This window comes from Chiroxiphia lanceolata, chromosome W, assembly GCF_009829145.1.
Source record: "Chiroxiphia lanceolata isolate bChiLan1 chromosome W, bChiLan1.pri, whole genome shotgun sequence".
NCBI lineage: Eukaryota > Metazoa > Chordata > Aves > Passeriformes > Pipridae > Chiroxiphia > Chiroxiphia lanceolata.
Genome location: NC_045670.1, coordinates 654,341 through 681,784, shown reverse-complemented (window position 1 = coordinate 681,784; position 27,444 = coordinate 654,341). Strand labels below are relative to the sequence as shown.

At 43.1% G+C, this 27,444-nt stretch overlaps 1 protein-coding gene across 2 annotated transcripts in view; it reads right to left on the bottom strand.

Moving 5' to 3' along the window:
• The window catches only part of LOC116780088 (ceramide transfer protein-like), a 129,005-nt gene that overhangs the window by 68,489 nt on the left and 33,072 nt on the right, over window positions 1–27,444 (bottom strand). For both annotated transcript variants that reach the window (XM_032674571.1, XM_032674570.1), the window contains exon 3: window positions 19,193–19,309. In XM_032674571.1, the coding sequence (XP_032530462.1) occupies window positions 19,193–19,309 (117 nt within the window). The remainder of the gene's footprint in view (window positions 1–19,192; window positions 19,310–27,444) is intronic.

Sequence of the window (27,444 nt, the reverse complement as noted above, 5' to 3'; positions counted from 1 at the left end):
ACCCACCCTCCTGACAGGACTTACAAATACCAACATTGCTATATGCCTAACTGTGCATCTCCCTCCCGTGCAGCTAGAGGAATGCTTCCCCGTGGCAAAGACGACCTGCTCTGCGTGAAATCCTCAGATGAGGAGCAGAGGGAGGAAGCACTGAGGGAAGTCCACTGGACTACCTCAGTGAAAACCTCCCGCCCACTTCTAACATGTCTGGTTTATTTTTCACAACCTAGGCACCCTCAGAAGGTCAAAGTGGAGGGCTTACTTGATACCGGTGCTGATATACCTATTTTTACCTCCAAGGACTGGCCATACGGCTGACCAGCCCAGACTACTAACGTCAGAGTCAGTGGGGTAGGAGGATCACAGTATCCTGTCAGGAGCAAAGAGGTACTAAAAGTCCAGCAGACCAGCATCGCTCCAACCGTATGTACTTAACATCCCAATCACACTATGGGGAAGGGTCGCAATGGAGCACTGGGAGCTCACTTTGGGAACCCTGTCTCCAAATGAAAATTTTTAGGAGGGGTCACTGAGCATTTGCAACTCCCCAAACTGAACTGGAAGACAGAAACGCCAGTTTGGGTAGATCAGTGGCCCCTGCCCAAACAAAAGCTGCAAATTTTGAATAAATTAGTTGATCAGGAATTGGAAAAGGGGCACTTGGAGTCTTCCACCAGTCCCTGGAACACCCCAGTGTTTGTAATTCAAAAATCCTCAGGTTCCTGGAGATTTCTCCAGGACCTGCGAAAAGTAAATGAGGTCCTGGAACCAATGGGAACCCTCCAGCAGGGGATGCCATCTCTATCTATGCTCCCTGCTGAATGGTCCCTGGTAGTTATTGATATTAAGAACTGCTTTTTTCACGTTTTCCTAAATCCGGCTGATTCGGTCAAATTTGCGTTCTCTGTCCCTGCCATCAACGCTTGTGAACCTCATCGCAGGTTCCAGTGGCGAGTGCTTCCCCAGGGGATGAAAAATTCTCCAACTCTTTGCCAGATGTTTGTGGCTAAAGTGTTGGAACCAATCAGGAAAAAATTCCCGCAGTCAATCATCTTCCACTACATGGATGATGTATTGATCTGTGCCAAAACACAATTGGCTGTAGAAAAAACCCTAAATTCAACCACTGAGGCTCTAAATTCTAAAGGATTAGAGATCTCCCCTGAAAAAGTGCAGAGGGAAGCACCCTGGAGGTATCTTGGGCTCCAAATTACAGAGAAGGTTATTAAGCCTCAGTCAGTGTTAATTGACAAGTGAGTCCAAACTTTGAATGACCTCCAGAAGCTGCTGGGAGCCATTAATTGGATTAGACCTGTGCTGGGGATCACAACCAGTGATCTGCACCCATTATTTGAGCTGCTGAAGGGAGATGTTGGTCTGTCCTCTCCTAGATCGTTAACAACAGAAGCTGAGAAATCCCTTGCCATTGTTGAGAGAAAAATATCAGAGAGACAGTCTTTTAGGAGGATGGAGGGACTGCCATCCTCCCTTGTAATAATTAATGAACAGAGACAACCACTGGCCCTGCTGGGTCAGTTTACTACTGATAATAGAGACTTCTGCTTATGGGAGTGGGTATTCCTCCCTCATCAGTTCGGCAAAACAATTACAACCCTAGCAGAAATGATTGGCAAACTGGTATTTAAAGGTCCCACCAGGTGTTTAGAGCTCAGTGGGGAAGAGTCAGATTTCATCTACCTTCCACTGACCTCTGCACACCTGGAACAACTGATGCAGAGTTCTATTGATTTTCAAATCGCCATCGGAGGCTACCCGGGAGAAATCAAATTCCATCTCCCGGCTTGCCCATTTTTGCAAAGATTGATTCCAATTCCTCTGAAATTAAAAATTGTGCAATCAGACTTACCAATTAAAAATGCAAAAACCCTTTTCACTGATGGTTCAGGGAGAACCAGAAATGCAGTTATTGTTTGGCAGCAAAATGGCAGTTGGTACCAGGATATACATAAAGTTCAAGGTTCCCCCCAAATCGTAGAACTCTCAGCAGTTGTTGGTGCCTTTCAAATTTTTAGTGAAGAACCAATTAATATCGTTTCAGATTCGGCCTATGTTGTAGGTGTGGTGAAAAGGATTGAAAATTCCTATCTAAAAAATGTGTCTAATGAAAATCTCTTTAAGCTGTTAACCAAATTGTTGTTTTTAATAGAAAACAGAAAATTCAGCTTCTACATTGTCCACACCAGATCACACACTGCTTTGCCCGGTCCTGTGGCAGAGGGAAACCAAATCGCTGACCATCTGGCAGGTATAGTGGTCACCCCTAACCTTTATCAACAAGCAAAAATTTCAAACGAGTTTTTCCATCAGAATGCACGATCGTTACAAAAACAATCCGGACTAAAATTATCCCAGGCCAAAGAAATTTTGAAAGTGTGTCCTGATTGCCAAATGTTTACACCGATGGTTCCAGAGGGCACCAATCCCAGGGGTTTGACAGCTTTAGAAATTTGGCAGTCAGATGTCATGCATGTGGTAGAATTTGGCAAACTAAAGTATGTACATGTGTCTATTGACACCTTTTCAAAGATGATTGTGGCCACCGCGCATTCTAGTGAGAAGAGTCGAGATGTTAAAAAGCCTTTTCTGTCCGCATTTGCAAGGATGGGAGTCCCCAAACAGGTGAAAACAGATAAAGGACCCTCTTATGTGTCTGCGGACACAAAAAAGTTTTTTGAAGAATGGGGGGTACACCATACCACCGGAATCCCACAACCCCACAGGACAGGGCATAGTAGAGCGTGCTCACCAAAACAATAAAAATTTGCTCAAAAAACAAAAGAGGGGGAGTATTGGCCTATCCCCCCAAGAAAGATTAGAAAAAGTTATGTATGTTTTAAATTTTTTAAATATGATGGAGGAACAAGACACTCACTTAAACAGAAGTCCAATAGACAGACATTTCAAATCAGATTTTACCCCATCACAGTAAAAAGTGAAAGTTATGTTTAAAGATCCAATTACAGAGATGTGGACGGGCCCTTTCCCCTTAATCACCTGGGGGAAGGGGTACGCATGTATTTCAGGCAACAACGGACCAAAGTGGGTCCCCGCAAGAAGAGTGAAGATACACCAGGACTGAGACAAAGGATGCACACCCTCCAGGCCTACGCTATCCTGATCTGTCTTCTCAGATTTGTCACCAACGTCACTGCGTCCCCTCTGAGGGATTGGATGAACCAGCCCTCCGAGAACCTCTGGGTAACCCTGGCCAAGGCCACAGGCACTGACACCTTGTGCCTGACCTTGTCCAGTGCTACTAATCCATTCAAGACCTGCCTTGTAGGGATTCCCGTGACTCGAGGCAAGGACTGGGACACATTCGTGGAACAAACCCGGAGTCTAGGATTCTTACAGCTAAGTTCAGTCACCCTGGCACAAATGGTATCCAGGCAGGCGTTTACCACCATCCCTCCACAAGAAATAGATTTGCTCAGTTCGCTACCCACTGGCAATTGTGTTATATTCCATCGGTACACAGAGTCCCACCTATTTACCCCCCACAATGTCACCGCCAATAAATTAATTTACAAAGGGGTCACTTCGCCATGGTGCAACAATTCAATTGCCACCACAGTGCCAACAGAGCACGTTCCTAGGAACATGAAGCTCCCCGAAGGGTTTTTCTTCCTGTGCGGGGATCGGGTGTGGCAGGGTATTCCTGCCTACCCGGAAGGGGGTCCCTGCACGGTCGGAAAGTTGACTCTGTATAACCCGGCAAAGTTTCAATTAGCAGATCAATCGATTGTTCCCAAAAATAAAGTCAAAAGGTCCCTCTGTATAAAAAGAGGACGGTCTCCCAACCATAAAAAAAATTTGACCCCAAAGAACCCAATCATTCCTCCCCTTAATGCAGCACCACGTGTGATAGATACAATCATTACTCCGTCACCACCCCTACCCTTCCTGGCAGACTGTGATTCCAACATTCACATTTGGTCCTGCATGAAAAACTTTTGGGCTTCCTTCCCTATCCCTGGGATAGGAACTGCCCGTGCCCTTTCCTTGCTTTCCCACCTTGGTTGTTGGTTAACTAAAGAAGCGAATGCAACCACGAAAACCATTGAGGGTCTGCTGGCAGACACTCAAAAGTTGAAAGGAATTAGTCTCCAAAATCGTGCAGCCATTGACTTCTTACTCCTGGCACACGGTCATGGGTGCCAGGATTTCGAAGGAATGTGCTGTATGAATTTTTCAGATCATTCACAATCAATTTATGAAAGTATACATCAATTAAAAAATCTTGTAAGAGATATCCACCAGTCCCGTGATGAGGGACTAGACGGACTTTTTGATTGGATAAAACTCCCCTCTTTACCCAATTGGTCCCGCAAAATCATAATCATGCTAGTGATTTCCCTATTCACCCTTGTGTTCTTGTGTGCCTGTTTGCCGTGCTTTGTCATTTGTGTTCGCCAGATGATCATCCACAGTGTCTCCGTGAATGTCACCACAATTAAAAACAGAAAAGGGGGAGATATGATGGATGAAAAGACAGAATGGGAGAGATATGTCGCCTGGAGAAGCATAAATGGAATCTGAATGGACTTTTTACTCACTAGATAATCCACCCAGCAGACTGACAGCTTTTCCGCAGTTTATTGTTGTGTGCTTATGAATCCTTGTACACCCCGGTTTATTGTCAAAATTTATGAATCCTGTTGTACCTCCATATTGTCCCCATTTCTCCCTCAGACTTCCCCTTTGAAAGTTGTTTGTCTCTTTCTCTCCCCTGTTTTCCCGCGCCTCTGGTACTGATTGGCTGTGGCTATCACAGTGCAGAGAGAGTTACCATTGGCCAACTCCCTCAGAGACCCGGGAGTTCCACCCATCTTTCCCCTGTCCCCCTATCACATCTTTCCCTGAGCTGTCAACCTCTTGCGCCTCCCCGGTTTTGAATGCGCCCAGTGCCTGGTCCCATCCCCCATACCCCTGTGGACAGTGGCAAAGAGGAGACTGATGTGAGACCTCATAGTAGTCGACTAATCTTTAACATGCATCTGTAGGTTTGATTTTTTCAATTGTTCTACATGTTCTGATGACAGAAATTTAAGGTTTCAAAAGCGAGGCAATTATCAGGAAGGTAGAGACAGAAATATCACAATCCAGGTCACAACAGATGGACAATGATTTCCCTGCCTACAGCCCTCCCAAACACAGTTCAGGAGACTATTTAGAAAGCAAAAAAGCTTCTAATGTGACCTTACTTTGCAACTGTAAGAACAGGTAAAGAAATGTAAACATATTTTTCCTGTAACAGTAATAAATGTTGCAACTCCACAGTAAATAAACATACTACATGCACAGTATGAGAAATAAAATACGGTTTTTATTATAAAACAAAATTATGGGTGCATTGTGAAGTTGTAAGGTATCTAGTTCCAATCTGGACTGGGTACCAGGGGTTTTTTGTGTCCAGGATAAGGGAAGTATAAAGTTCCTAAAAATTAAAATCTTTCTGGGCCATTTGGCAAATTTTGTACATGGAGTTTCTTTTCTCTCTTTGGGCTAAGAACAAAGGAAGATCCATCATTTTTGACAGAGGATGCCTTGCAGCCAATTGGAAGGAAGAGAAAGCCGTTTTTTGGAGAAAAGAAACCTTTTTAGGCAAAAATGAATATATTAAACTTATCTGAAAAAGGGTGGGATTTTGTGAAACTATAAGATGTATGAAATTTAAACCCAAGGGGTCTTTTTCTCCCCGGGAGCTCGCTGTGAGATGAGACCCAGCAGGTGCTGAATAAACCTTTCCTTGATGATACAGTTCCTTTGTTTCACAGGTAATTGAATCTTTCTCAATTAAATAACGAGAGATTTCTCACAACAGGAGGAAAAAATAGGAATTATGAGATGAAAAATAAGCATAAGGCAAGTGAAAAATAAAGACTATAGCAATACAGCACTAAGATTATCATAACTGCTATACTCACTGCTTCAATCTAAGTAACATCATCTTTTGTGTGTTTACTTCTCAAACACCATACTCTTTTCCTAAGTCACCTTGTGTTGCCTGCAGACAATAAGTACCTTTAATAGCTGCATGAGCTAGAGCGGTACAATGGTTGATAAGCCCTGGAACCACATACTGCTTTCTAAAGAAAGGGAAAGGGTCAAGAAATAGTACCAATAAGACAAAATATTCCAGAGAGAAGAAAATTCAGATTGACAAAGAGGCAACCAAAGGCAAATGATCGGCCTTTGATAATCTTTATCCACATAGTTCACACCCATGTTTAATTACATGGATGTATATAGTTTTTTCCATGAATTCTCTTAACTGTTAATGTGCACAGGAAAACTATTCACCAAATATTATTTGGTGTCTTTAAATCCTAAGGTTCCATACAAGTTGAATAGAAAGGGTCAAGCACTCCCCTGAGAGGAAGGAGAATGAAGAAGAGCTAGGACACTGAGCAAAAGGACACTCAAGAGCCCACTGAGAAAATTCTGCTTCTCAAGCTTGGGAACTGCTGTCAAAAAGTATGATTTACAGAATAAAACTCTGTCCCGAGCAAAGGTGTCAAAAAACCAATCTGACAATAACCACTTCCCTCTATATACTGACAATAATAAACCTAAAGCAGCTTGTACCACTGGGCCTCCAGGGTATAGCAATACTGGAAGAGGGTTATTTGTCTCTCCTGTGAATCTGGGTTGTCAGGAGCGGGACAAGCAAGATATACACAGGAACCAGAAATCTCCATTCTGCTGTTAGACACTATCAGGAAAAGCACTGATGTTCTGGTCTCAGCTACCAATGCGCTCAAGTTCACCTGCTGCACTTAACCATCTTGTCACTGCCACATACAGAAACAGGGTGGGAGTTTTTTTCTCTTCACTCAATCCTCAGATATTCACCTAGCCATGAGAATAAAAACCTATTAAATGCTCAGTGTATCCCAGAGTATGCAATAGGTAGCAAGCACTGAAGCATAAAGTCATAATTGTCAAAGATTGAAAAGTCCATATTATATCTGACAGGATTTAAGAAAAACTGATCTTACACCCTAAGAAAAATTATTAGAACACATTGTTCAGTTTAAACTGCAATTTTACAATAGCAATTTGGGGAAAAACAAAGCGGGGACAAAAAGGAGTTTTGCTTTCAACAGTGCTTGTTTTGCATCTCACACCTCATCAAATCTAACACATTTTTCTTAGTTTTCAAAACTTATTCCCTATTCTTCCTACTTCCTTCCTGCTGTAACCCTTGTTTTTATCAGGTCTCAACACCCACTTCCCTCAAAACTCCCCAAATATCAAGGAAGGTTCACTGAACCAATTAGAGAGTTAAACAAAAAAAGTTATATGAAATAAGGGACTCGCAAGGACATAGAATCCTTAAGGTTGGAAAAGACCTCTAAGACCATCGTGTCCAAACATTAACCTAACACTACCATCTTCGTCACTAAACCATGTCCCCAAGTGCCACATCTACACATTTTTTTGAACACTTCCAGGGATGGTAATTCTACCACTTCCCTGGGTAGCCTGTTCCAATGCCTGACCATCCTTTCAGTGAAGAAATTTTTCCTAATATCCAATCTAAACATCCTCTGGTGTAACTTGAGGCCCTTCTCTCTTGCCCTGTCACTTGTTATCTGGGAGAAGAGACCGACCCTCCCCCTTGCAACAACCTCCTTTCATGTAGTTGCAGACTAATAAGGTCTCCCCTCAGCCTCCTTATCTCCAGACTAAACAACTCCAGTTCCCTCAGACGTTTATCATAAGACTTGTTCTCTCATAAGACTTGTTTTCTTGTCCTTTCACCAACTTCATTGCTCTTCTCTGGACTTGCTCTAACACCTCAGTGTCCTTCTTGTAGTGAGGGGCCCAAACCTGAACACAGTATTTGAGGTGCAACCTCACCAGTGCCAAGTACAGAGGGACAATCACTTCCCTAGTCCTGCTGGTCACACTATTTCTGATACAAGCCAGGATGCCATTGGTCTTCTTGGACACCTGGGCACACTGCTGGCTCACATTCAGCTGACTGTTGATGCCTTAAGATCCTTTTGGTTTTTTGATTTTTCTAATTTTTATAAGCTTTATAAGTAGTTATATAGTAGAAGTAGATTTTAGAAGTATCTTTGTTATATCCCTCACCCTTTAGCACAGTAGTTTACACATTCCCCAACCCCTATTACCCCATTCCATGCTCCCCATACCATTTTCCCCTGAATTCCAGTAAAAATGTTTAGTCTCTTGTCAAAGTAGGTCCATTTTGTTTAGAGAACACTTGTATCCTGGCCTGAACCGCAAGAGTACAGTCAAGAACTGGGTGAACATGTGCCCCCTGTACCCTGAAGAAGATGAAGATGATGAAGAGGTAGTCTCGAAAAGACCCTAGCCCCAATTCCCAGGGGGCGGGATGAGGGTGGATCGGGGCAAAAGTCACAGGGTGGAAACATCTGGGATTGGACAGACAGTATTATAAATTATAACATCTGTACAGAGGGACTGATGCGTATCTTGTAATCTTTATGCCTAGGCACAAATTAAAATCCTTTCCTTATCTCACCTCCAAAACTAATTTGCCTCGGAGTTTTTTCCTCCCTGCATTTTCTTTAGGCAATGCTGTCAACCAACACCCCAAGGTCCTTTTCCACTGGGCAGCTTTCCAGTCACTCTTCCCCAAGCCTGTAGCGCTGCATGGGGTTGTTGTGACCTGAGTGCAGGACCCAACACTTTGCCTTGTTGAACCCCATAAAATTTGCTTAGACCCATTGATCCAACCTGTCCAGTTCCCTCTGTAGAGCCTTCCTACCCTCAAGCAGATCAACACTCCTACTGAACTTGGTGTTATTTGCAAACTTAGTTAGGGTTCACTAGATCCCCTTGTCCGGATAATCAATCAATATATTTAACAGAACCAGCCCCAGTACTGAGCCCCGGGGAACATGTATCTTTTTCGTCATGTTCCTGATATAACTTCAGATTCTTGAAGTTGGCCAGGGTTGAGGTTCCATAAAAACAACCCTTTCTATTTGTGTCAAAACGATGTTTGTTTAAAAATGAAGTTCAGTCTGGTCAAACACCTGATACACAATGGGTGTACCAACATTTAAAAAAGGTTAAATGAAAACATGAGTTGGTTTACAAAGACTAGCCCTACTTGATTCTATAATTCTCATATTAGTCTGTGGATCAAGAACAAGTCTAACATGATAAAAACAAAATGATAAAGTGTTAAATTATCTTAACACTTAAGTATTTAGACATAACTCCTAGTCCCAGATACAAAAAGGAAAAAGATATGCATATAGTGCAGTTCTCACCTCAAAAGGCTCAAAGCACTTTAGACAGCATTAAGGTTTGCTGCAACATACACAACGTAGTGAATTGAAACTGCCAATTCACTGGTTTTCCCCTAAAGTCTTCTTTCAGGAAATATACAATGTCCAACAATAAGTGCACTTAGCAAATTTAGTAACATTAAATGACAAGCAGTATCATATGTATTGAGTTCCTAAAATAAAAGGATATACATCAATGCAAGTAGTACATAACAGTTGAGCAGCCCCAGCTATACTTGCTTACTCAAACCAGCAATTTTAAGGTAATACAAGTTATTTTGGATAACCAGGGGGAAGAAAGATGAACAACTGTCTCTCTATTCCCCTCCCCCCAAACACCAATATGTTCTAATGCCCATGTTCATACCAATAAATCTCTCTGACATTTAAATATTAAACCTTTCTTCCTCCCCTCCCATTTAAAATAGATATGTTCAAGACACCAGAATTTCGATTACTCTGCAGTAAGTCCATTCACCTAGATGACACTAAAAAGTCAACAAATGCATATTTTCAAGCTTTATTTGTTTTCACAGAGAGAAAAAAATATCTTTTTATTCTTCTACAATAGAAATTATATTAGGAGGATTACCTTCAAAGCTTCCAATAAAGGCAAGTGGACATGAAATTAAACAAGCAAGAAATGTCCCAAGTCTTATTGATCTGTTTTTAAAAGAATTCCCCTTTTCAAAGTCTCTCTCAACTCTTTGGAGTCATGTTAGCTCCTGTAGTTATTCTTTTTCTGGGAGGGACATGGGGAGGGGTGTGACAAAAGAACAAAAAAGCCATGAATGACTTTGATCATTACCTATGTTGAGTGTTACTGAATATATATCATTGCCACTTTAGCACCCCACCCATGTGGTTGAGCAGCACATACTCCCTATGACAGGGTCTAACTCTGGTCTGTTAATATCAACTCAATGAGTTTCACTCTAATGAAAGCTCACTGAAGAAAACCCACCCCTTACAAAGTCTTTTTTAAGAAAGGAAATAAAAGAGACTGCATTTGGTAGATGAGGTAGAGTGTGCAAGATTTTTTTATTAAACTGTTAATGCATAGTATTGTTTCAGCTGATGAGTAATACTTCTGAGTAAACAGTATGCAGATCTATTTGGCAAATGTCAACTTTTAACTGTTTAACCACTCACTACTTCCACATTGCAGTCTGTACTTTCTGTTCTTGATACAAAGAGCAGCACTTACCCTGAATTTGAAGAGGCATTTACCACTAAAGTCAAGCTTAGCACAGGTGTCTCAACAAACTACTGTTTTCAGGGAGACTGCAAAAACATGTTGCCACTCTGCCACAGAGAGCTTGATTCCTAGAGCTACCATGTATCATTCTGCCAGTTACAAGCACTGATATTCCCCTTATTTCTATGAAATTAAAGCATCAAAATGATCTACCACAGTTGTTTTCACAAGTGAAATAATAACACCTTTGAGTTTACTACTAGAATTCCATTTGTTTATACAAATGAGACTGGCTATTTACTGCATGGTCAGATGCATGTTGAGTCTGGTAATGTAGTTCCAGTACCCTCAAGACCCAGCATTAGGCTTGACACCAAGTCTACTTCAACCACGAACATCGCCCTTCATTAAATAGCATTACAAATATATTGATTGACATACTCTTAACAGTTTAGCAGTAGTGGCACAAGTTTTTCATGCTATATGATATTATCTTTTTTCAAAGTGGATTTTGTTGTTTGTGGGGGGGTTTTGTGCTTTTTTTGAAGTTTTGTGGGGTTTTGTTTGTTTGGGGGGTTTTTTGAGCATGTCCCCACAGTATTGCACCCACAAGGCAATGCCCTGCTTATTTGCATTTTGGCATGTAGTTTTCAGGCATTCTTTAGACATTTCAGAACACCCTGTGTGGGAAATAAATACGACGGTTTTATTACAAGCAGGGGTTTCCATGGCTGCCTCGTGCCGAGACACCTGGGGGCCATTTTGTGGTCAAGGACTAGCGGGTTGTTTGTGGTTCTGCTTAAAGTTACTTATTGTTGCTGCTTACAGTTCTGTCTACCTGCTGCTTGGGGTCTACAGTTCTGCTTGGGGTTGCCTATTGCTGCTTATTGTTGCCTACTGCTACTTACAGTTCTGTTTACTTACTGCTACAGTGTGAAGGCAAGCCAGGAAGAATGTAAGGTGGTGAGACCAGCCAGGGTCGGGAGCAGGAAAACAACCTGATAGGTGGATGAAGACAACCAATGGACTGCGTCAGAAAGTAAAGATCACCTTTTAAGGAAGAAAAGAGCGAGGCCTGGTCTGGGAGGAGCGAGGGAGTGGTTATGCAAATCGAAGGATCTTAAAAGGGCTCATCCCTCCCATTCAGGGATGCTCAAACCTGGTCACGAGTTCAGTGCACCCAGCGCACTGTTAATAAAGTTCTTTGTTTCACTTTATTTGTCCGTCTCCGAAATTTTAATTAGAGATATTTCTCACACCCTGGGTCACTAATCTGGCTATATGATGATCAAAAAGTTACTTTAAGCTTTAAATACATTTGAAGCATCAGTCAATTCATATATTTACCTAATTCAAGGGAAAGATAGGAGCAAAGTATCTTAAGTTCACTACCATCTGGGGACAGGGGTTTAAAAGTAGAGTTCAAGACCTCAACTGAGATTATAAAGACTATCTGTTAATGCTCTGACTAGGTAAAGGAGATCACAGTTTTCATGGACACAAAAATTTAAGATTATCTTAAGTCCACAGGCGTATACCATTTCAGACTCAGATAAGCAGCTCCCAACAGAATAACAAGTAAGCTCAACTCTGCTGGTTTAAAAGTAAACCGGCAGGAGAAATGAACCCAACTCGAGAGATTACAAGTCAGAGTTACAGTTTACTAAAAAGATTACAATTAATGCAATGATACAGAGAAAACTGGTTTTCACCCCCCAAAACAAATGTATAACCCAGCCCCCAGGACAAGAACAGAATGGTGTTTGTTAGCCCCTGTGTTGAGCACCACGTGACCCCCCTGGGTGGAAAGAGAAAGGAAAGGAAACCTGTTGGTCCAGATTATGGTTGCAGTTCTGTCGAAGTAATGATTGCAGTCTTGTTGAGAGTGGCAGTCGCAGTCCTGTTGAAGTTCTGGTCCTTCTCTGGATCCGACGAGTGGTACCAGAAGTCCCAAAACCCAAAGTTTATATATGTTCAGGTTCAGGTGGGAATGCCCAGTATCTCCCCTAGGGCGAGGAGTTTCACAATGGGCGATTTAACTCTGGGAGTCATGGGATATTTTTGAAATTTTTGATGGTCTAGGTCATTGCAGCTGCCTATTATGCCAGTCCATTATGGCCCATTAGCAGAGATGACCCCTCAGGCTGGGTGTGAAGGTGCTAATGCCTCCCAGAGGGGAGTTATCACAGTTGAGTCATTGGTGTGAAGACAAAGAAACACTCCCCTGCCTGCAGGATTTCTTTAACACCCAGCTTGTAGACTGAGGTGTCAGGTGTGCCCTGGGCAGCTGCTGCAAATGATCCATTTATTAATAGTCCATCAAAAATTACATAGAGGGTGTAGGATACACAGTTTTGGTTATACCCACATAGTGATAAACTGGTCCCGACCTCCATAACTAGGACACTCAGTTAATAATCAAGTTAGCACTAAATGATCTAGCCTTTCCTCAGCCAGTCAGTCTCCATTCTGACCATTCTTTAGAAAGTAATAAAACAATGAGCACAACCACTAAAGAAACTGAACCAAACCCAGGCAGTACAAAGAAATATTTATGGAAAGAAACCAAAATCCAAGACAACAGAGTTAGAAAGACTGAAGTTCATGGAAGAGCAGCAAAATCTTAAAACTTGTGTACACTGGGGGAAAATGAAGTTTAAGATTTACTTGGTTATAGGAAATATTGTACTGCACAAGTACAGGACAGGTAACTATCTGCAGATAGTTCTAGACATGAATGAGATTTAGTGGTTTTCGAGTTGAATTAAAAAAAATAATGGTGTTGCAATACAGGGTAGTTTACAAGACCCAGAAAATAATCCTATGTTCTATTCAACATCCAGAAGATCCTCTGTAGGAATACTGAGTCCAACTTTGCTGCTACTCAGGAAACTAGTTAGTAAGGTTTCCTGGGAATCTGCTTTTGAAGGTTCTGGGATCCATCAGTGCTGGTCACTTTTTAAGAGCCATCTCTAATGAGCACAGGAGCAGGCAATTCAAAAGTGTCTTAAGCAAGTGAGGCAAAAGGCCAGTTTGGCTGAGCAGGGATCTCCTTCTAGAATTTAGGTGTTAAAGGAAGATGTATGGCCAGTGGAAGCAAGGACAGGCAACACGAGAGGACTATAGAGATGCTATTCAGCACCGTAGGGAGAAAATTTGGGTGGACAGAGTACCATTACAGTTCAAGCTGGCCAGCACTGTGAAGGACAGGAAAAAGGGCTTTTTTTAACATATTAACAGCAAAAGGAGAATCAGAGATAACATTGGTCTGTGGTTTGATAGGTCAGTCACCTCACAAATACAGACCCAGACAAAGTAGAGACATTTAATGCCTTCTTCGCCTCGGGAAGACCATGACTGTGAGAATAACAAATTCCCAGTCATTCCTGAACTTGTGTGGGATTTGTTGCACCAGTTGGATCCCTATAAGTCTATGGGACCTGATGGAATTCATATTAGAGTACTCAAAGACTACTGGAAGCTGGTAAATGTCCCAATTTTCAAGAAGAATAAGAAGGAAAACCCTGAGAATCACAGGTCTGTCAGTCTCACTTCAGTGCCTGGCAAAATTATGGAGAAGGTTATTCTGTGAGTTATTGAAAAACACTCGAGAGACAATGCAGTCACTGGTCACAGCCAGCACGGGTTCACAAGGGGAAAGTCCTACTTAATTAACTTAAATTTCCTTTTATGACAAGGTCACCTATCTAGTTGACCAAGGGAAGTCAGTAGATGTGGGGTATTTGGTATTTTCGCAAAGTTTTTGATACTGTCTTTCACCATATGCTTCTGGAAGAAGTGTCCAGCATACAGTTAGACCAGTCTGTAATAGGTTGTGTGAACAAATGGCTGACAGGTCAGGTTCAAAGAGTTATAGTAAATGGGGTTACATCAGGCTAGCAGCTAGACACCATCAGGGTTCTTCAGGGATGTTTTAGGGATAGTGCTCTTTAATGTTTTTATAAATGATCCAGATGCAAGGATCTACTGTACATTAAGTAAGTTTGCTGATGATACTAAATTAGGAGCTGTGGACTTCCTCAAGGGTAGAGAGGCCTTACAGAGAGATCTAGATAGATGAGAGAGCTGGGCAATCACCAACTGTATGAAATTTAACAAGAGCAAGAGCCAGATTCTCCATCTGGGATGTGGTAATCCTGGTTATACATACAGATTGGGAAACAAGAGGCTGGAGAGTAGCCCCATGGAAAGAGATCTGTGGGTTCGGGTTGATGGCAAGTTGAATATGAGTCAACAGAGTGCCCTGGCAGCCAAAGGGGTTAACCAGGTCCTGGGGTGCATCAAGCACAGCATCACTAGCTGGTCAAGGGAGGTGATTGTTCTGCTCTACTCTCCATCGGCATGGCCTCACCTTGAGTACTGTGTGCAGTTTTGGGTGCCTCAATATAAGAAGGATATAAAGCTATTAGAGAGCATCCAAAGGACAACTGTGAAGATGGTGAAGGGTCTAGAGGGCAAGATTTATGTGACAGCAATGAAAGATAGTACGGTCTTCACGTGCATCCTCCTCATACACACACCTCCTCTCCCTTTCCACAGTCTCTGATGGGCAACGTGTTTTGTCCTAAGGTAAGAACACCAGGTGGGTATTGCAGGAATAACTGTTCACATAATTAATACATTCCAGAAATGGGGAAGTTGAGATGGTTGAGATTGACTTTGGTGCACATCAGCCTGCATAAGGGTATAAAATGTTGCTGGAGACTGGGCCAACTGGGCAAACTGGTCTCCTGAGATTGCAGGCAGCAGCTCCCTCCCTGTATGCCTGTCAGGTATGTCTACCCCAAAGACTGGGAACACCCACTTTTCACTTTTGAGTAAAAAGATTGACGTTAGATGAAGTTAAAATTATCAAAAATTTCACAGAAACTATGGATTGGTCTTGAAACCATGTCAACAGGGTGCCGGAGCAATGGAGCAGTGAAGAGTCCCCAGGAACAGAGAATTTTGTTATATAAGCATGAGTAAACAATCACCTGTTTCTGTATCGGTCTTTCCTTGTTACCTTTTTGTATAAAAGACTCTGACTGTTTCCTAAAAGGTGTGCCGGTTGTGTTAGGTGCCTGGCACCCTATTCTGCAGAACTGTAATAAAATCAAATATCCCGACTCAGTGTGTTGATTGGCTCTTGCACACTGGGTGAAAGAACCCTGCTTTAGGGACAACACAGTCAAATACAGAGATAAAATCTTAGAGTAGTTCCATAGGTGCTTTGTTGCTTTGTAATTGTGAATTCTGCAAGGTTAAAGACTGTAAACCTGTATGTTTCTAGATGAAACTGCTTATATTATAACTCTTTAATCATAGACTATTGACCAAATCTGAGACTAAGCTGCATCAAGACTTCTCTGAGAAGTTTAGAAAGCAAGGGGGTCTCACTGAAGCTCATGACTCAACAAGAGGGACCATGACCTGATGATACCATAATCCATTGTAATAGATGATAGAGTTGCTATTTAGATACTGCATCAGCAATGTTTAGATACTGTATTAGCAATAAATCTGATCATTATCATCCACATAATAACTTTGTCTTACTTCTTGAGCCTTCTCTCAACTACTCTGCTATAATTTACGAGGAGCAGATGAGGTCACTTGGTTTGTTCAGCTTGGAGAAGAGAAGGTTGAGGGGTGACATCACAATCTACAACTTCCTCAAGGAGGGAAGTGGAGGGGGAGTTGCTGATCTCCTCTCTCTGGTGACCAGTGATAGGACACAAAGAAATGGTATGAAACTGCATCGGGGAAGTTCAGATTGGACATTAGGAAAAGGTTCTTCACTGAGATGGTGGGTGGTCACTAGAACAGGCTTCCCAGGGAAGTGGTCACAGCACCAAGCCTGTCAGAGTTCAAGGACCATCTGGATGACTCTTTGTTATAGGTTAGAAATCCAAGAGGGAGGAATTTTTCTTTCCCCTGCCCCCACTGTAGGAAAGACAGAGTTTGAATGGAAAGGGGGGTGATTAGTTTTACAAAAGAACCTAGTTGGTCGAGCCGCATTCCTAACGGATGGCCCATCAGAGACTGGGGGGAGGAGTTTTGGGGGACTTGCTAACCCTCCTCACACAGGATGGTACAGATTGCTGGGTTTGCTCTCTGGAACAGAGACAGGGTTTATGTGCGTTGTGGTGGTTTCACTCTAGGCCTTCCTGGAGACCAACTTGTAGCCAGGAAGGAACTAGAAAAGTGATCACGGAAGTATTCCATGCTATTCCTTTACGTAACTTGAGGTATAAATAAAGCCAGCGGGAGGGATCTCGCTCTCTTCCTCTCCGGCGAGGTTCGAGAACGGTGGGTCCCTGTTTCGGTCGGGCTTATCTGGAGCCGAGGCCTATAGTGACTGCCGTTATCTGCCACGCGTGAGGGGAGAGCCGAGGACCGTGTCTGGCCATCCTGCCTGTTCGAAGGGAAGTGGTGAGATTTTTGCTAGTTTGCCTTCGGCTGGCCGTTTGACTTGTTCGGTTCTTGCCCCTTTTTGTCCTTCTCCCTTTTTCCCCCTTTCCCCCCCCCCCCGGTGTGTGGTATTTTCCTTTTGTGTATCTGTCTCATATGTAAAGTATATATATATATATATATATATTTTTGCTATAGCTTTGGCTGCTTGGTTGTTTTTTTTTCCCTTTTTTCCCTCTCTGGGAGGTGGGTCCTTGTTGTCGAGTTTCGGGGGACTTGGCGGGAAGCCAGCTCGAAACTTGTACAACATTTTTTCCTGGCTACAAGTTGGTCTCCAGGAAGGCCTAGAGTGAAACCACCACAGCGTGTATTTGGAGAAAAACCTGGAGGTTGGTCTTTTCTGGTTTTTCGACCTGGCCAGGCCTGACCACTGACCTCGGCTTGCTTGCAAGTTGCCTTTGCCTCCAGCCCGCACCTGCTGTGTTTTCATCGGAGAGTTTTATGTTCACTGGGAGAAAGGGAGGAGCCTTGAAATACCGTCATCTGAGAACAACAGTGAGTTCCGTGGGGGTGGACTGCTTTTCCTTCTCCCCTTCTTCCATTGGGAGAAGGGTCCCCATTTTCTTTTTGGTTTCTCCCGCAATCCGAGACCACCCCCCAGACCCCCTCCCCGCGCAGTGACTGCCAGAGCCCAACAGCACCCCCTGCAGGCCAACACAGAGAACTGCAAGCTCTACACCTCCAGTGATCCAACAGTGCCCCCTGACAACCATGATTAGAACTGCGCTAAAGGACAGAGAAGTATTCAGACTTTTTCTTTTGTTTGAAGGGGACTTTTGGGTACAGGACTATTGTCTAGTTGTTTTTGTGTTCTGTTACTGTTCTTACCGATAGTTTGAGCAATCTGATTTAGTACTAAGATCCTGCTCTATGGTGAACTTGCCACTGGCTACCGCATGAGAGGAGCCCCGAAGAAAAGATTCAAGGACTCCCTGAAACAACATCTCAGCTTTGGCCATATTGATCACCATAACTGGTCTACTCTGGCCTCCAATCGGGAGGTCTGGAGACATACCATCTATAACGCAGTTGTCTCCTTTGAGAACTCACGCAGGATCACTCTCGAGGAAAAAAGGCAACGCAGGAAGAACCGTGTCTTGCAGATTACACCATCTAAGGAGTCTTTCTGCTGCGCCTTTTGCAATCGGATATGTCTGTCACGTATTGGCCTCATAAGCCACCAGCGTGCCTGTAGCAAATGTGGATAGTGCCTTCCCAAATCTTCGTTCGCGAAGCCTAGCCATGATGATACTGTTCTTACCAACATACATATATATTTCAATAAAGGGTTGTTATTTCTTTCTTTTTTTTTTCCACACTCCCTCGATTAGAGCCCCTTAATTTTGGATTTACAATTGCTGAGAGAGAGGAGTTTGGTTTGTCTCGTAACTCATCCTCTTTAGCAAACATTCCAGTCTCATCAAACTGAGACACTCTTAGTCATATTGTTTAGTGTTAGGTAGTCCTGCAAGGAGCAGGGAGTTGGACTTAATCCTTATGGGTTCCTTCTAACTCGAGATATTCTGTGATTCTACCTGCATAACCCCAATGCAAAAGTTTCATTGTACTTACACTCAAATCCTTGGAGCAGTGCCTATCCTGTATCTGAGAACATAACAGATGTTTGTATGTTACGTATTTTAAAAATATCTGATCTTCAAGCCTTTTAGGCAAAATGAAAGTAACAGGGTTCATCGGAAGAGGTAAGGCATATATCAGGAAAACTGAATGAAAATGCTGATGAACAATAGGGTCTTAAAAGACAAGGAGACAAAAGCCAGTAATCAGATACAGTTAAAGTAGCCAAGAGATCAAAGAGATGAGCCTAAAAACCAAATGATAACCTAGGAGAATGGACTCTAACAAGTTTAACATGTGGCATCTAGATGAGAACCAATTCAATAATCAGTGAGAGAGGATAACCAAAACAATTAAAAAGTCACTCAAACATAATGCAAGTTTTTTCTTTTTCAAGCTAGAGAGTTCAAGAAAGGTTCAGTTGTTAGTTCCTGGTTCTCTAAACTTGTGTAAGAAGGATAAGCAAATCAATTCCTTTGGAACATATTTAACACACTGCTTCAATCTTGCAACTTTTATCTGTCAGAAATACCTTGACTACTGTAATGACTGTATACTGAAGCTTACAACTCTCTGCAAGCACCACTAGATCTAATGAGGGAGAAAGGAAATCAGAAAAAACACATACCTTGTGTTGTTCTATTGCATCTACCCACTGTTGTCTGTGGGTTGGGTCCTGAGCTCGGAGGTACCAAACACTATCGTTTACACTAATATCAAATCTGCATTCGTCAAAGTCATGAGGCTGTGAAAGAATGTAAAAATAACTAAAATTATCATCATGATCAACAATATCTCACACTCTAGAAATATTACAATTAGAAAAACTGATCAATATTGCCTTGAATTCATCCTAGATTCTAAATTTGGTTTTATGTAGCTGTCTCAAACAATGAACATAATACACTTGCATAATGAAAAATGCCAGTCTTCCGAAACAGAAAAGTCAGTTTACTACATTCTTAATAAACAAAATTGTCACAAAAAATTTCTACACAAACAGTGACCAAACTTTCCAAAGGAATCCTTTAGCAAAAAAACTAGTGTACACAGCCAGGAAAATTTTTTTTTTTTTTTTTAATTTCAAAGCAAGAAAGAGAAATTAAGGTTGTTGCTATCAATATTGATTTTAGATGGAAGGAACACGTACATTGCAGCAAAAGTCACCAGGATAGAGCCATAAAAGCAGACTATATTAAAATTACAAGGAAGGCAGGAAACTAAAGGAAGCTGTGGCACCCTCTGCCTCAACTACCTTAACTAAGACAGGACTGTCAGATAACTGGGAGCAACATGCAATCCCTTCCCATATGACCACTCAAATGCATCTAACTTTCAGTTCACGACTCAAATAGTAAAATGTTTTTAATAGCATTACAGTGAAGCTGGTAAGGAAAGTACAAAGGAACAAAACAACAATCTATTCTGCCCTGTGACACTGTCAGTTCAAAGTTACTCCCTAGCAAACATCCAACACAGAAAAACATTTCTGTTCCCCTTTATTGAAAACTATTCTTAACAAAACATAACACAGGTACAGTTGGACACTGTTTTGAATATGAATACAAAGAAATGTTACACATAGAAGCACACAGGAACATAACTAGCTCTAAGGTTAAGGCAAACAATGCGATCTGAAAGACCATAAATATTGATTCCTGATGCCAAAGACAAGACTACACCTGTTAATATCCTTTACAATATAAGAACTTCTCTAGGAATACATTCATCTTGCAGACAACTAAAGCACTGTGGATCACTTGTGAAACACTCCACAAAAGAAAACCTATAAGTAAACCTCATTTATTGTGTTATGCACAACAGTTAAGTGTCAGTAAGAATTATTTTCTAAGGATCTGAAAATCAGAAGCTACTTACATGTAATAGACAATCTATCTTGTTTACATATACTAGAGGAAGAAAAGTACAACAGAAGCCAACTAGCAAATAAAAAATGAGCTAGGAAGAGTTCGGTAAAAGTACTTGAAGCTTCACTTTTTTTTTAATAGCTTCACTTATTTGGTCAGGCATCTTAACCTAAGTTGAATTTAAAGAAATTTAAATTTCCCCAAAAAAAAAAAAAATCCAGCAACCATGAAAGCTAACAATCAAGTGAATCAACTGCAGCTACCAATTCCCTTAACACTTTAATTCAACTTCATCCTCCCCACAAAATAGCTCCCTCAGCACAGCAAGGCCATCAGTGCCAGGGCAAAGCACAGAGCCATTATTTGTACTGTTTCCAAACTCAGCATAATAAAGAGATAAGCAGTGCAGCTGAAAAACTCTATGTCCTGCACAGGAGCTTGCCACTTAATAGCTACCATAGCTATAGCACACTTAATATAAAACTGTCATTGTCTCAAGCCCCACACTGGGTACTGAAAAGGACTGTGGTGGGTTGACCCTGGTTGGATGCCAGGTGCCCACCAAAGCTAGTCTGTCAATCCCCCTCCTCAACTGAACAGGGGAAAGAAAATATAATGAAAGGTTCGTGGGTTGAGATAAGGACAGGGAGAGATCACTCACCAATTACCGTCACAGGCAAAATAGACTCAACTTGGGGAAATTAACAGAATTTATTACCAATTAAATCAGAGTAGGGCAATGAGAAGTAAAACCAAATCTTAAACACGTTCCCCCACACCTCCCTCCTTCCCAGGCTTAACTTTATTCCCAGTTCTCTACTGCCTGCCCCACTGGTGCAGGGATGGGAGTTACAGTCAGTTCATCATGTCTCTTCTGCTACTTCCTCCTCAGGGGTAGGACTCCTCACACACTTCCCTTGCTCCAGCGTGGGGTCCCACCCACAGGAGACAGTCCTCCATGAACTTCTCCAATGTGAGTCCTTCCCACAGGCTCCAGATCTTCACAAACTGCTCCAGTGTGGGTCCCTTCCACAGGATGCAGTCCTTCAGGAACAGGTTGCTCCACCATGGGTCCCCCACAGGGTCACAAGTCCTGCCAGCAAACCTATTCCAGCATGGGCTCTTCTCTCTATGAGTCCACATGTCCTGCCAGGAGCCTGCTCCAGCACAGGCTTCCTGCAGGGTAACAACCTCCTTTAGGCATCTACCTGCTCTGGTGTGGGGTCCTCCATGGGTTACAGGTAGATTCCTGCTCAACCATTAACCTGCATGGGCTGCAGGGGGACAGTCTGCCTCGCCATGGTCTTCACCATGGGCTGCAGGAGATTTTCTGCTCTGGTGCCTGGAGCACCTCCTCCCCCTCCTTCTTCACTGACCTTGGTGTCTGCAGAGTTGTTTCTCAGATATTCTCACTCCTCTAGATGCAAAAGCTTCTGTGCAATAACTTTTTCCCCTTCTTAAATACATTACCACAGAGGCATTACTACCATCCTTGATTGGCTTCGCCTTGGTCAGCAGCAGATCTGCCTAGGAGTCAGCTGGCATTGACTCCATCAAACATACAGGAAGCTTCTAGCAGCTTTTCCCTGTAGCCACTCCCCTGCTACCAAAACCTTGCCATGCAATCCCAATGCATGGAAATAAGGAAAACCCAGGGAACTACAGGTCAGTCAGTTTCACCTTGGTGTCCAGCAAGATCATGGAGCAGATCCTCCTGGAAACTATGCTAAGACACATGGAAAATAAGTAGTTGATTGGTAACAGCATGGCTTCGCTAAGGGCAAATCATGGCAAAGATTATTCTGGGAAGTATTGAAAACCACCTGGAGAGCAATGCAGACTTTGGTCACAACCAGCACGGCTTCATGAGGGGGAAGTTCTGCTTGTCGAACCTGATTTCCTTCTACAACAGGGTAACCCACCTAGTTGATCTAGGAAAGTCAGTAGATGTAATCATTTTGGACTTCAGCAAAGCTTTTGATACTGTCTCTCACAGTATCCTTCTGGACAAAATGTCCAGCATACAGCGGAATAACCTTGTTATGCAATGGGTGAGCAACTGGGTTACAGGTCAGGCATAAAGAGTTATAGTGAATGGGGTAACATCAGGCTGGCATCCAGTCACTAGTGGGGTTCCGCAGGACTCTGCCCATGGCCCAGCTCTCTTCAACATCTTCATTAATGACTTGGATGCAGGACTCAAAGGAATACTAAGTAAGTTTGCCAACAACACTAAATTGGGAGGAGCTGTCGACACCATCCAGGGCAGAGAGGCCCTGCAGAGAGACCTTGACAAATTAGAGAGACAACTATTAGAGAGGGCAATCACCAACTGAAGCTTAACAAGGGCAAGTGCCAGATTCTGCACCTGGGATGGGGCAAACCCTGGTTGTGTGTATCGACTAAGGGAACGAGAGGTTGGAGAGCAGCGCTGTGGAATGGGACCTGGGGGTCCTGGTTGATGGCAAGTTGAATGAGTCAGCAGTGTACCCTGGCAGCCAGGAGGGTCAACTGTGTCCTGGGGTGCATCAGGAAAAGTATTGCCAGTCGATCAGGGGAGGTGACTGTCCCACTCTACTCTGTGCTGGTGTGGCCTCATCTTGAGTACTGTTTTGGGCACCACAAGCAGCTGAGGTCACTTGGTTTGTTCAGCCTGGAGGAGTCTGAGGGGAGACCTCATTGCAGTCTTCAGTATCCTCACGAGGGAAAGCAGAGGGGCAAGTACTGATCTCTTCGCTCTTGTGACCAGTGACAGGGAACAGCATGAAACTGAGTCAGGGGAGGTTTAGGTTGGATATCAGGAAAAGTTTTTCACCCAAAGGGTGGTCAGACACTGGAACAGGCTCCCCAGGGCAGTGGTCACAGCACCAAGCCCGCCAGAGCTCAAGAAGGGTTTGGACAATGCTCTCAGACACATAGTGTGATTCTTGGAGTGTCCTGCACAGGGTCAGGAGTTGGACTTGATGATCCTGATGGGTCCCTTCCAACTCAGCATATTCTACAATTCTATGATTCTATGAAAACATGCCTGAAAAATTCGGTGGCCTTCTGTGACAGGGTTACAGGGATGGTGGATAAGAGTGACTGACGTCATCTACCTGGACTCATGCGAAGCATTTGACACTCCCACACTACATCCTTGTCTCTAAACTAGAGACATGGATTTAATTGGTGGACCACTTGGTGGATAAGGAATTGGTTGGACGGTCACACTCGAGAGTTGTAGTCAACAGCTCAATTACAAGTGAAGACCAGTGATGAGTGGCATTCCTCAAGGAACTGGTGACATGGACAGTGGGATTGAGTGTACCCTCAGCAAGTTTGCTGATGACATCAAGCTGTGTGGTGCAGTTGACACAATAGAAGGGATTCCATCTAGAGGGACCTTGACAGGCTTGAGAGATGGGCCCATGCATGCAAATCTCATCAAGTTTAACAATGCCAAGTGCAAGGTCCTACACCTGAGTCAGGGCAATCCCCAGCACAAATACAGGCTGAGTAAAGAATGGATTGAGAGAGCAGCCCTAAGGAGAAGGACTTGGGGGTGCTGGTGGATGAGAAGCTTGACATGACACAGCAATGTGCACTTGCAGCCCAGAAAGCAGGTGGAGGGAGGGTCGAGGGTGATTCTCCTCCTCTGCTCTAGTGAGACCCCACCTGGAGTACTACATCCAGCTCTGGAGCCCCCAACATAAGAAGGACATGGACCTATTGGAGCAAGTCCAGAAGAGGGCAACAAAGATGATCAGAGGGCTGGTGCACCTCTCGTATTAGGAAAGGATGAGAGAGTTGGGGCTGTTCAGCCTGGAGAAGGCTCCAGGGAGACCTTATATCAGCCTTCCAGTACCTAGGGGGGGGCCTACAAGAAAGCTGGAGAGGGACTTTTTACAAGGGCATGTAGTGATAGGATAAGGGGTAATGACTTTAAACTTAAAGAGGTTAGATTTAGATTAGATCTTAGGAAGAAATTCTTTACCATGAGGGTGGTCAGACACTAGAACAGGTGCCCAGAGAAATTGTGGATGCCTCATCCCTGGAAGTGTTCAAGGTGAGGTTGGGTGGGGCTTTGAGCAACTTGGTCTAGTGGAAGGTGTCCCTGTCCATGGCAGGGGGGTTGGAACTAGATGATCTTTAAGGTCCCTTGCAACCCAAACTATTCTATGATGAGTCTATGAAGAATACACCCAAATCTGTATGCTTGATCTCCCTCTGCTTCTGCCGTGTTGCTGTCTGCCCTAAGTAACTGAATTTACTTTTTACCTCTATTATTCTTTTAAAGCTCAGCTCATCCATATCACAAGAACCACACGGAGAAAGGCTTCAGTTGTGTCTCTTTCCTGCATGGTCAACTATGTTTTGCCTTGGAGAAACCCCATTCCCCGCACAGCCACTCCTGAGGATGGAGCAGCTCCTCTGCACTGATGGCAAAACAGCCTCCACTCCCGTCACTTCAGCTGAGGGAATTGGGGTTGTTTAGCCTAGAGAAAAGGAGGCTCAGGGGAGACCTTATCACTGAAGGGTCTGAAAGGTCTCTTCTCCCAGGTAACAAGAGGAAATGGCTTCAATTTGCACCAGGAGAGGTTTAGAGTGGGAATTAGAAAAAATTTCTTCACCAAAAGGGTTGTCAAGCACTGGAACAGGCTTCCCAAGGAAGTAGTTGAGTCACCATCCCTGGAGGTATGTAAAAGATGAGTAGATGTGGCACTAAGGGACAGGGTTTAGTGGTTGTTGTGCTTTAAAACCAGCTGGAAATTAGGCTCCAAGCAGCTGCTTTCCCTTCTCCCCACCCCCTCCAGTGAGAGAGGGACAAAAAGGCAGAGATTATGGGTTGAGATAACAATTTGCTAGAAAAAACAGCAATGAGATAAGGAAAACAAACAGTAACAGCAACGATTCTAATAACAACAGTGTATAAAAGACGGTGGTTGTGAAACAGGGTTATAAGGCCATGATCTAAGGCCTGGCTGTGTTAGCATAACTCTTAAAACTTAGCATAAGAATGACTTAGCTAAATGTAACTGCTTGCAAATAAAGACCTGCCCAAACTGAAAAGTTAAGATAAAGCCTGGGTAGGAGTGGTTCAAAGCTTAGCAGTAGTAATCAATTACATTACAAAAGGGGGCTAATGTGTGGGGGTATAATGGCTTGAAGTGATAAAACTGGAGTTAACCTAATGTGTATTCAGATAAAATGACTACAAACTGAACTTTGTAACAACCCTCTTGTAACAATCCTCCAAGAGAGTGTGGGATAGATAAAATTCAGGACTTGTTTGTTTAAGGGTATAAGAACCTCTCTTTTTACATAGGGCACACGTGTATACGGTGGTATTAACCCTTAAGTGTGTCCAGAGCTGAATAAAGGTGTGTTTTACCACACAGTGCGTACTGTATGGTGGATTCCTTTGAATCATATATATGCAAAAAATGATTATGGAAGTCCAACTGACCCGATGTTACCACAGCCAGCACCGTGCGGTTTGCTGAGACAAAAGAGGAAAATGGTGGACATCACTGCAGCCAACGTCCTTCCTCCGAGCCCGAGACAAGGAAAAACAATGGCGGACACATCGTCTGCATCCACATTCTTCCCCCAAGCCCAAGACAATGAAAAACAATGATGGACAAACTCTCCAAGCCGGACCGTCCGCGTTGTGCCACCCCCACCACTCTGTTCACTGCTTTGCTCTCCTGGAAAAAAGGAACAAAATGGTGGTGGTTCCGCATGACATTCCCCTTTTCTTCTACCTGAAGCCACGCCCCCCAACAATGACATGGTGGTATAGAATAAACAACCTAGACATGCCCACACAGCTTCAGGCTCCACCCCCATCACAGTAACTGCAAGAAAATTAACTCTGTCCTAGCCGAAACTAGGACAGTGGTAGACTTGGCAGTGCTGGGTTAATGGTTGAACTCGATCTTTTTCACCCTAAATGATTCTATGATCACCAAACATCCTTTCTGTATGCCTCCCAAAGCTTTCTTGCAAGACACCTGCAGATAATCCTGCTGAAATAAAGGCAATTGCAAGTATTCAAGTGTCCCAGATTTTTCGGTATAAAACCAGATGATACTAGCTCATAAATTCTAAACAAGCAGTTTACATGAAGAAACATTTACTTGGCTACAGTTACTGAGGAAGTCCATAGCCGGCTCAAGTCTCGTGAGTCATAGCTGACTGCATTGCCACAAAATTCTTCCCACTATACACCTCTCAAGCCTGAGGTATTCATGAAACAAGCTCCATAGTGGTATCTGCTTGAAAAATACTAATTCAAGGTTCATAACCTTCAAGGGTATTCTGAGGGAAGGGGAACTTGAAGAAACTTTTGCCTGCTAAACCAGTCTCTGTCACTACTCTAAATGGTATTTCTTTTTTTTCCTCTACAGAGGTAAGTCAGGGCAGTTCATAGCAGATCGACTCATGTCTGTACATTGCAACTATTAAGTCTGCTTGTGCTGCTATACCCATTGCAGAACTAAAACTTATCTACAGTGAAGTTATTTTAAAATTTTGATTTTTTTTTTGTATTACGGAAATACTGAACAGGGCACTAGGACACAAGACAAAGAATATAAGCCTACAGAAAACAAGAGTCACCATTCTTTATTTCTCTCTCAGGCAGGAACAGCACTAGCATAAATGTGACAGAGGTGTTATCTATCCTAGGTCAACCAGTTCACAGTTATTAACAAAACAATACCATATACTGCTATGAGGTATACACTGTAATAACATATACAAACCAAGAGAAGACAAACATAATAATTCAGCTAATTCAGCAGTACAAAACTATTTATCCCTGAAGCTTTGACATACCAGGTTTTATTTGGTTTTTGTGATGCTGTCTGGGTTTCAGCTGGGATAGAATTAATTTCTTCTCAGTAGCTGGTACAACGCTGTGTTTTGGATTCAGTGTGAGAATAATGTTGATAACACACTGAAAGTAGTGCTTACTCTAGGTCAGGAACTCTTCAGTGTCTCATGCTTTGCTAGTGAGGAGCTGCAC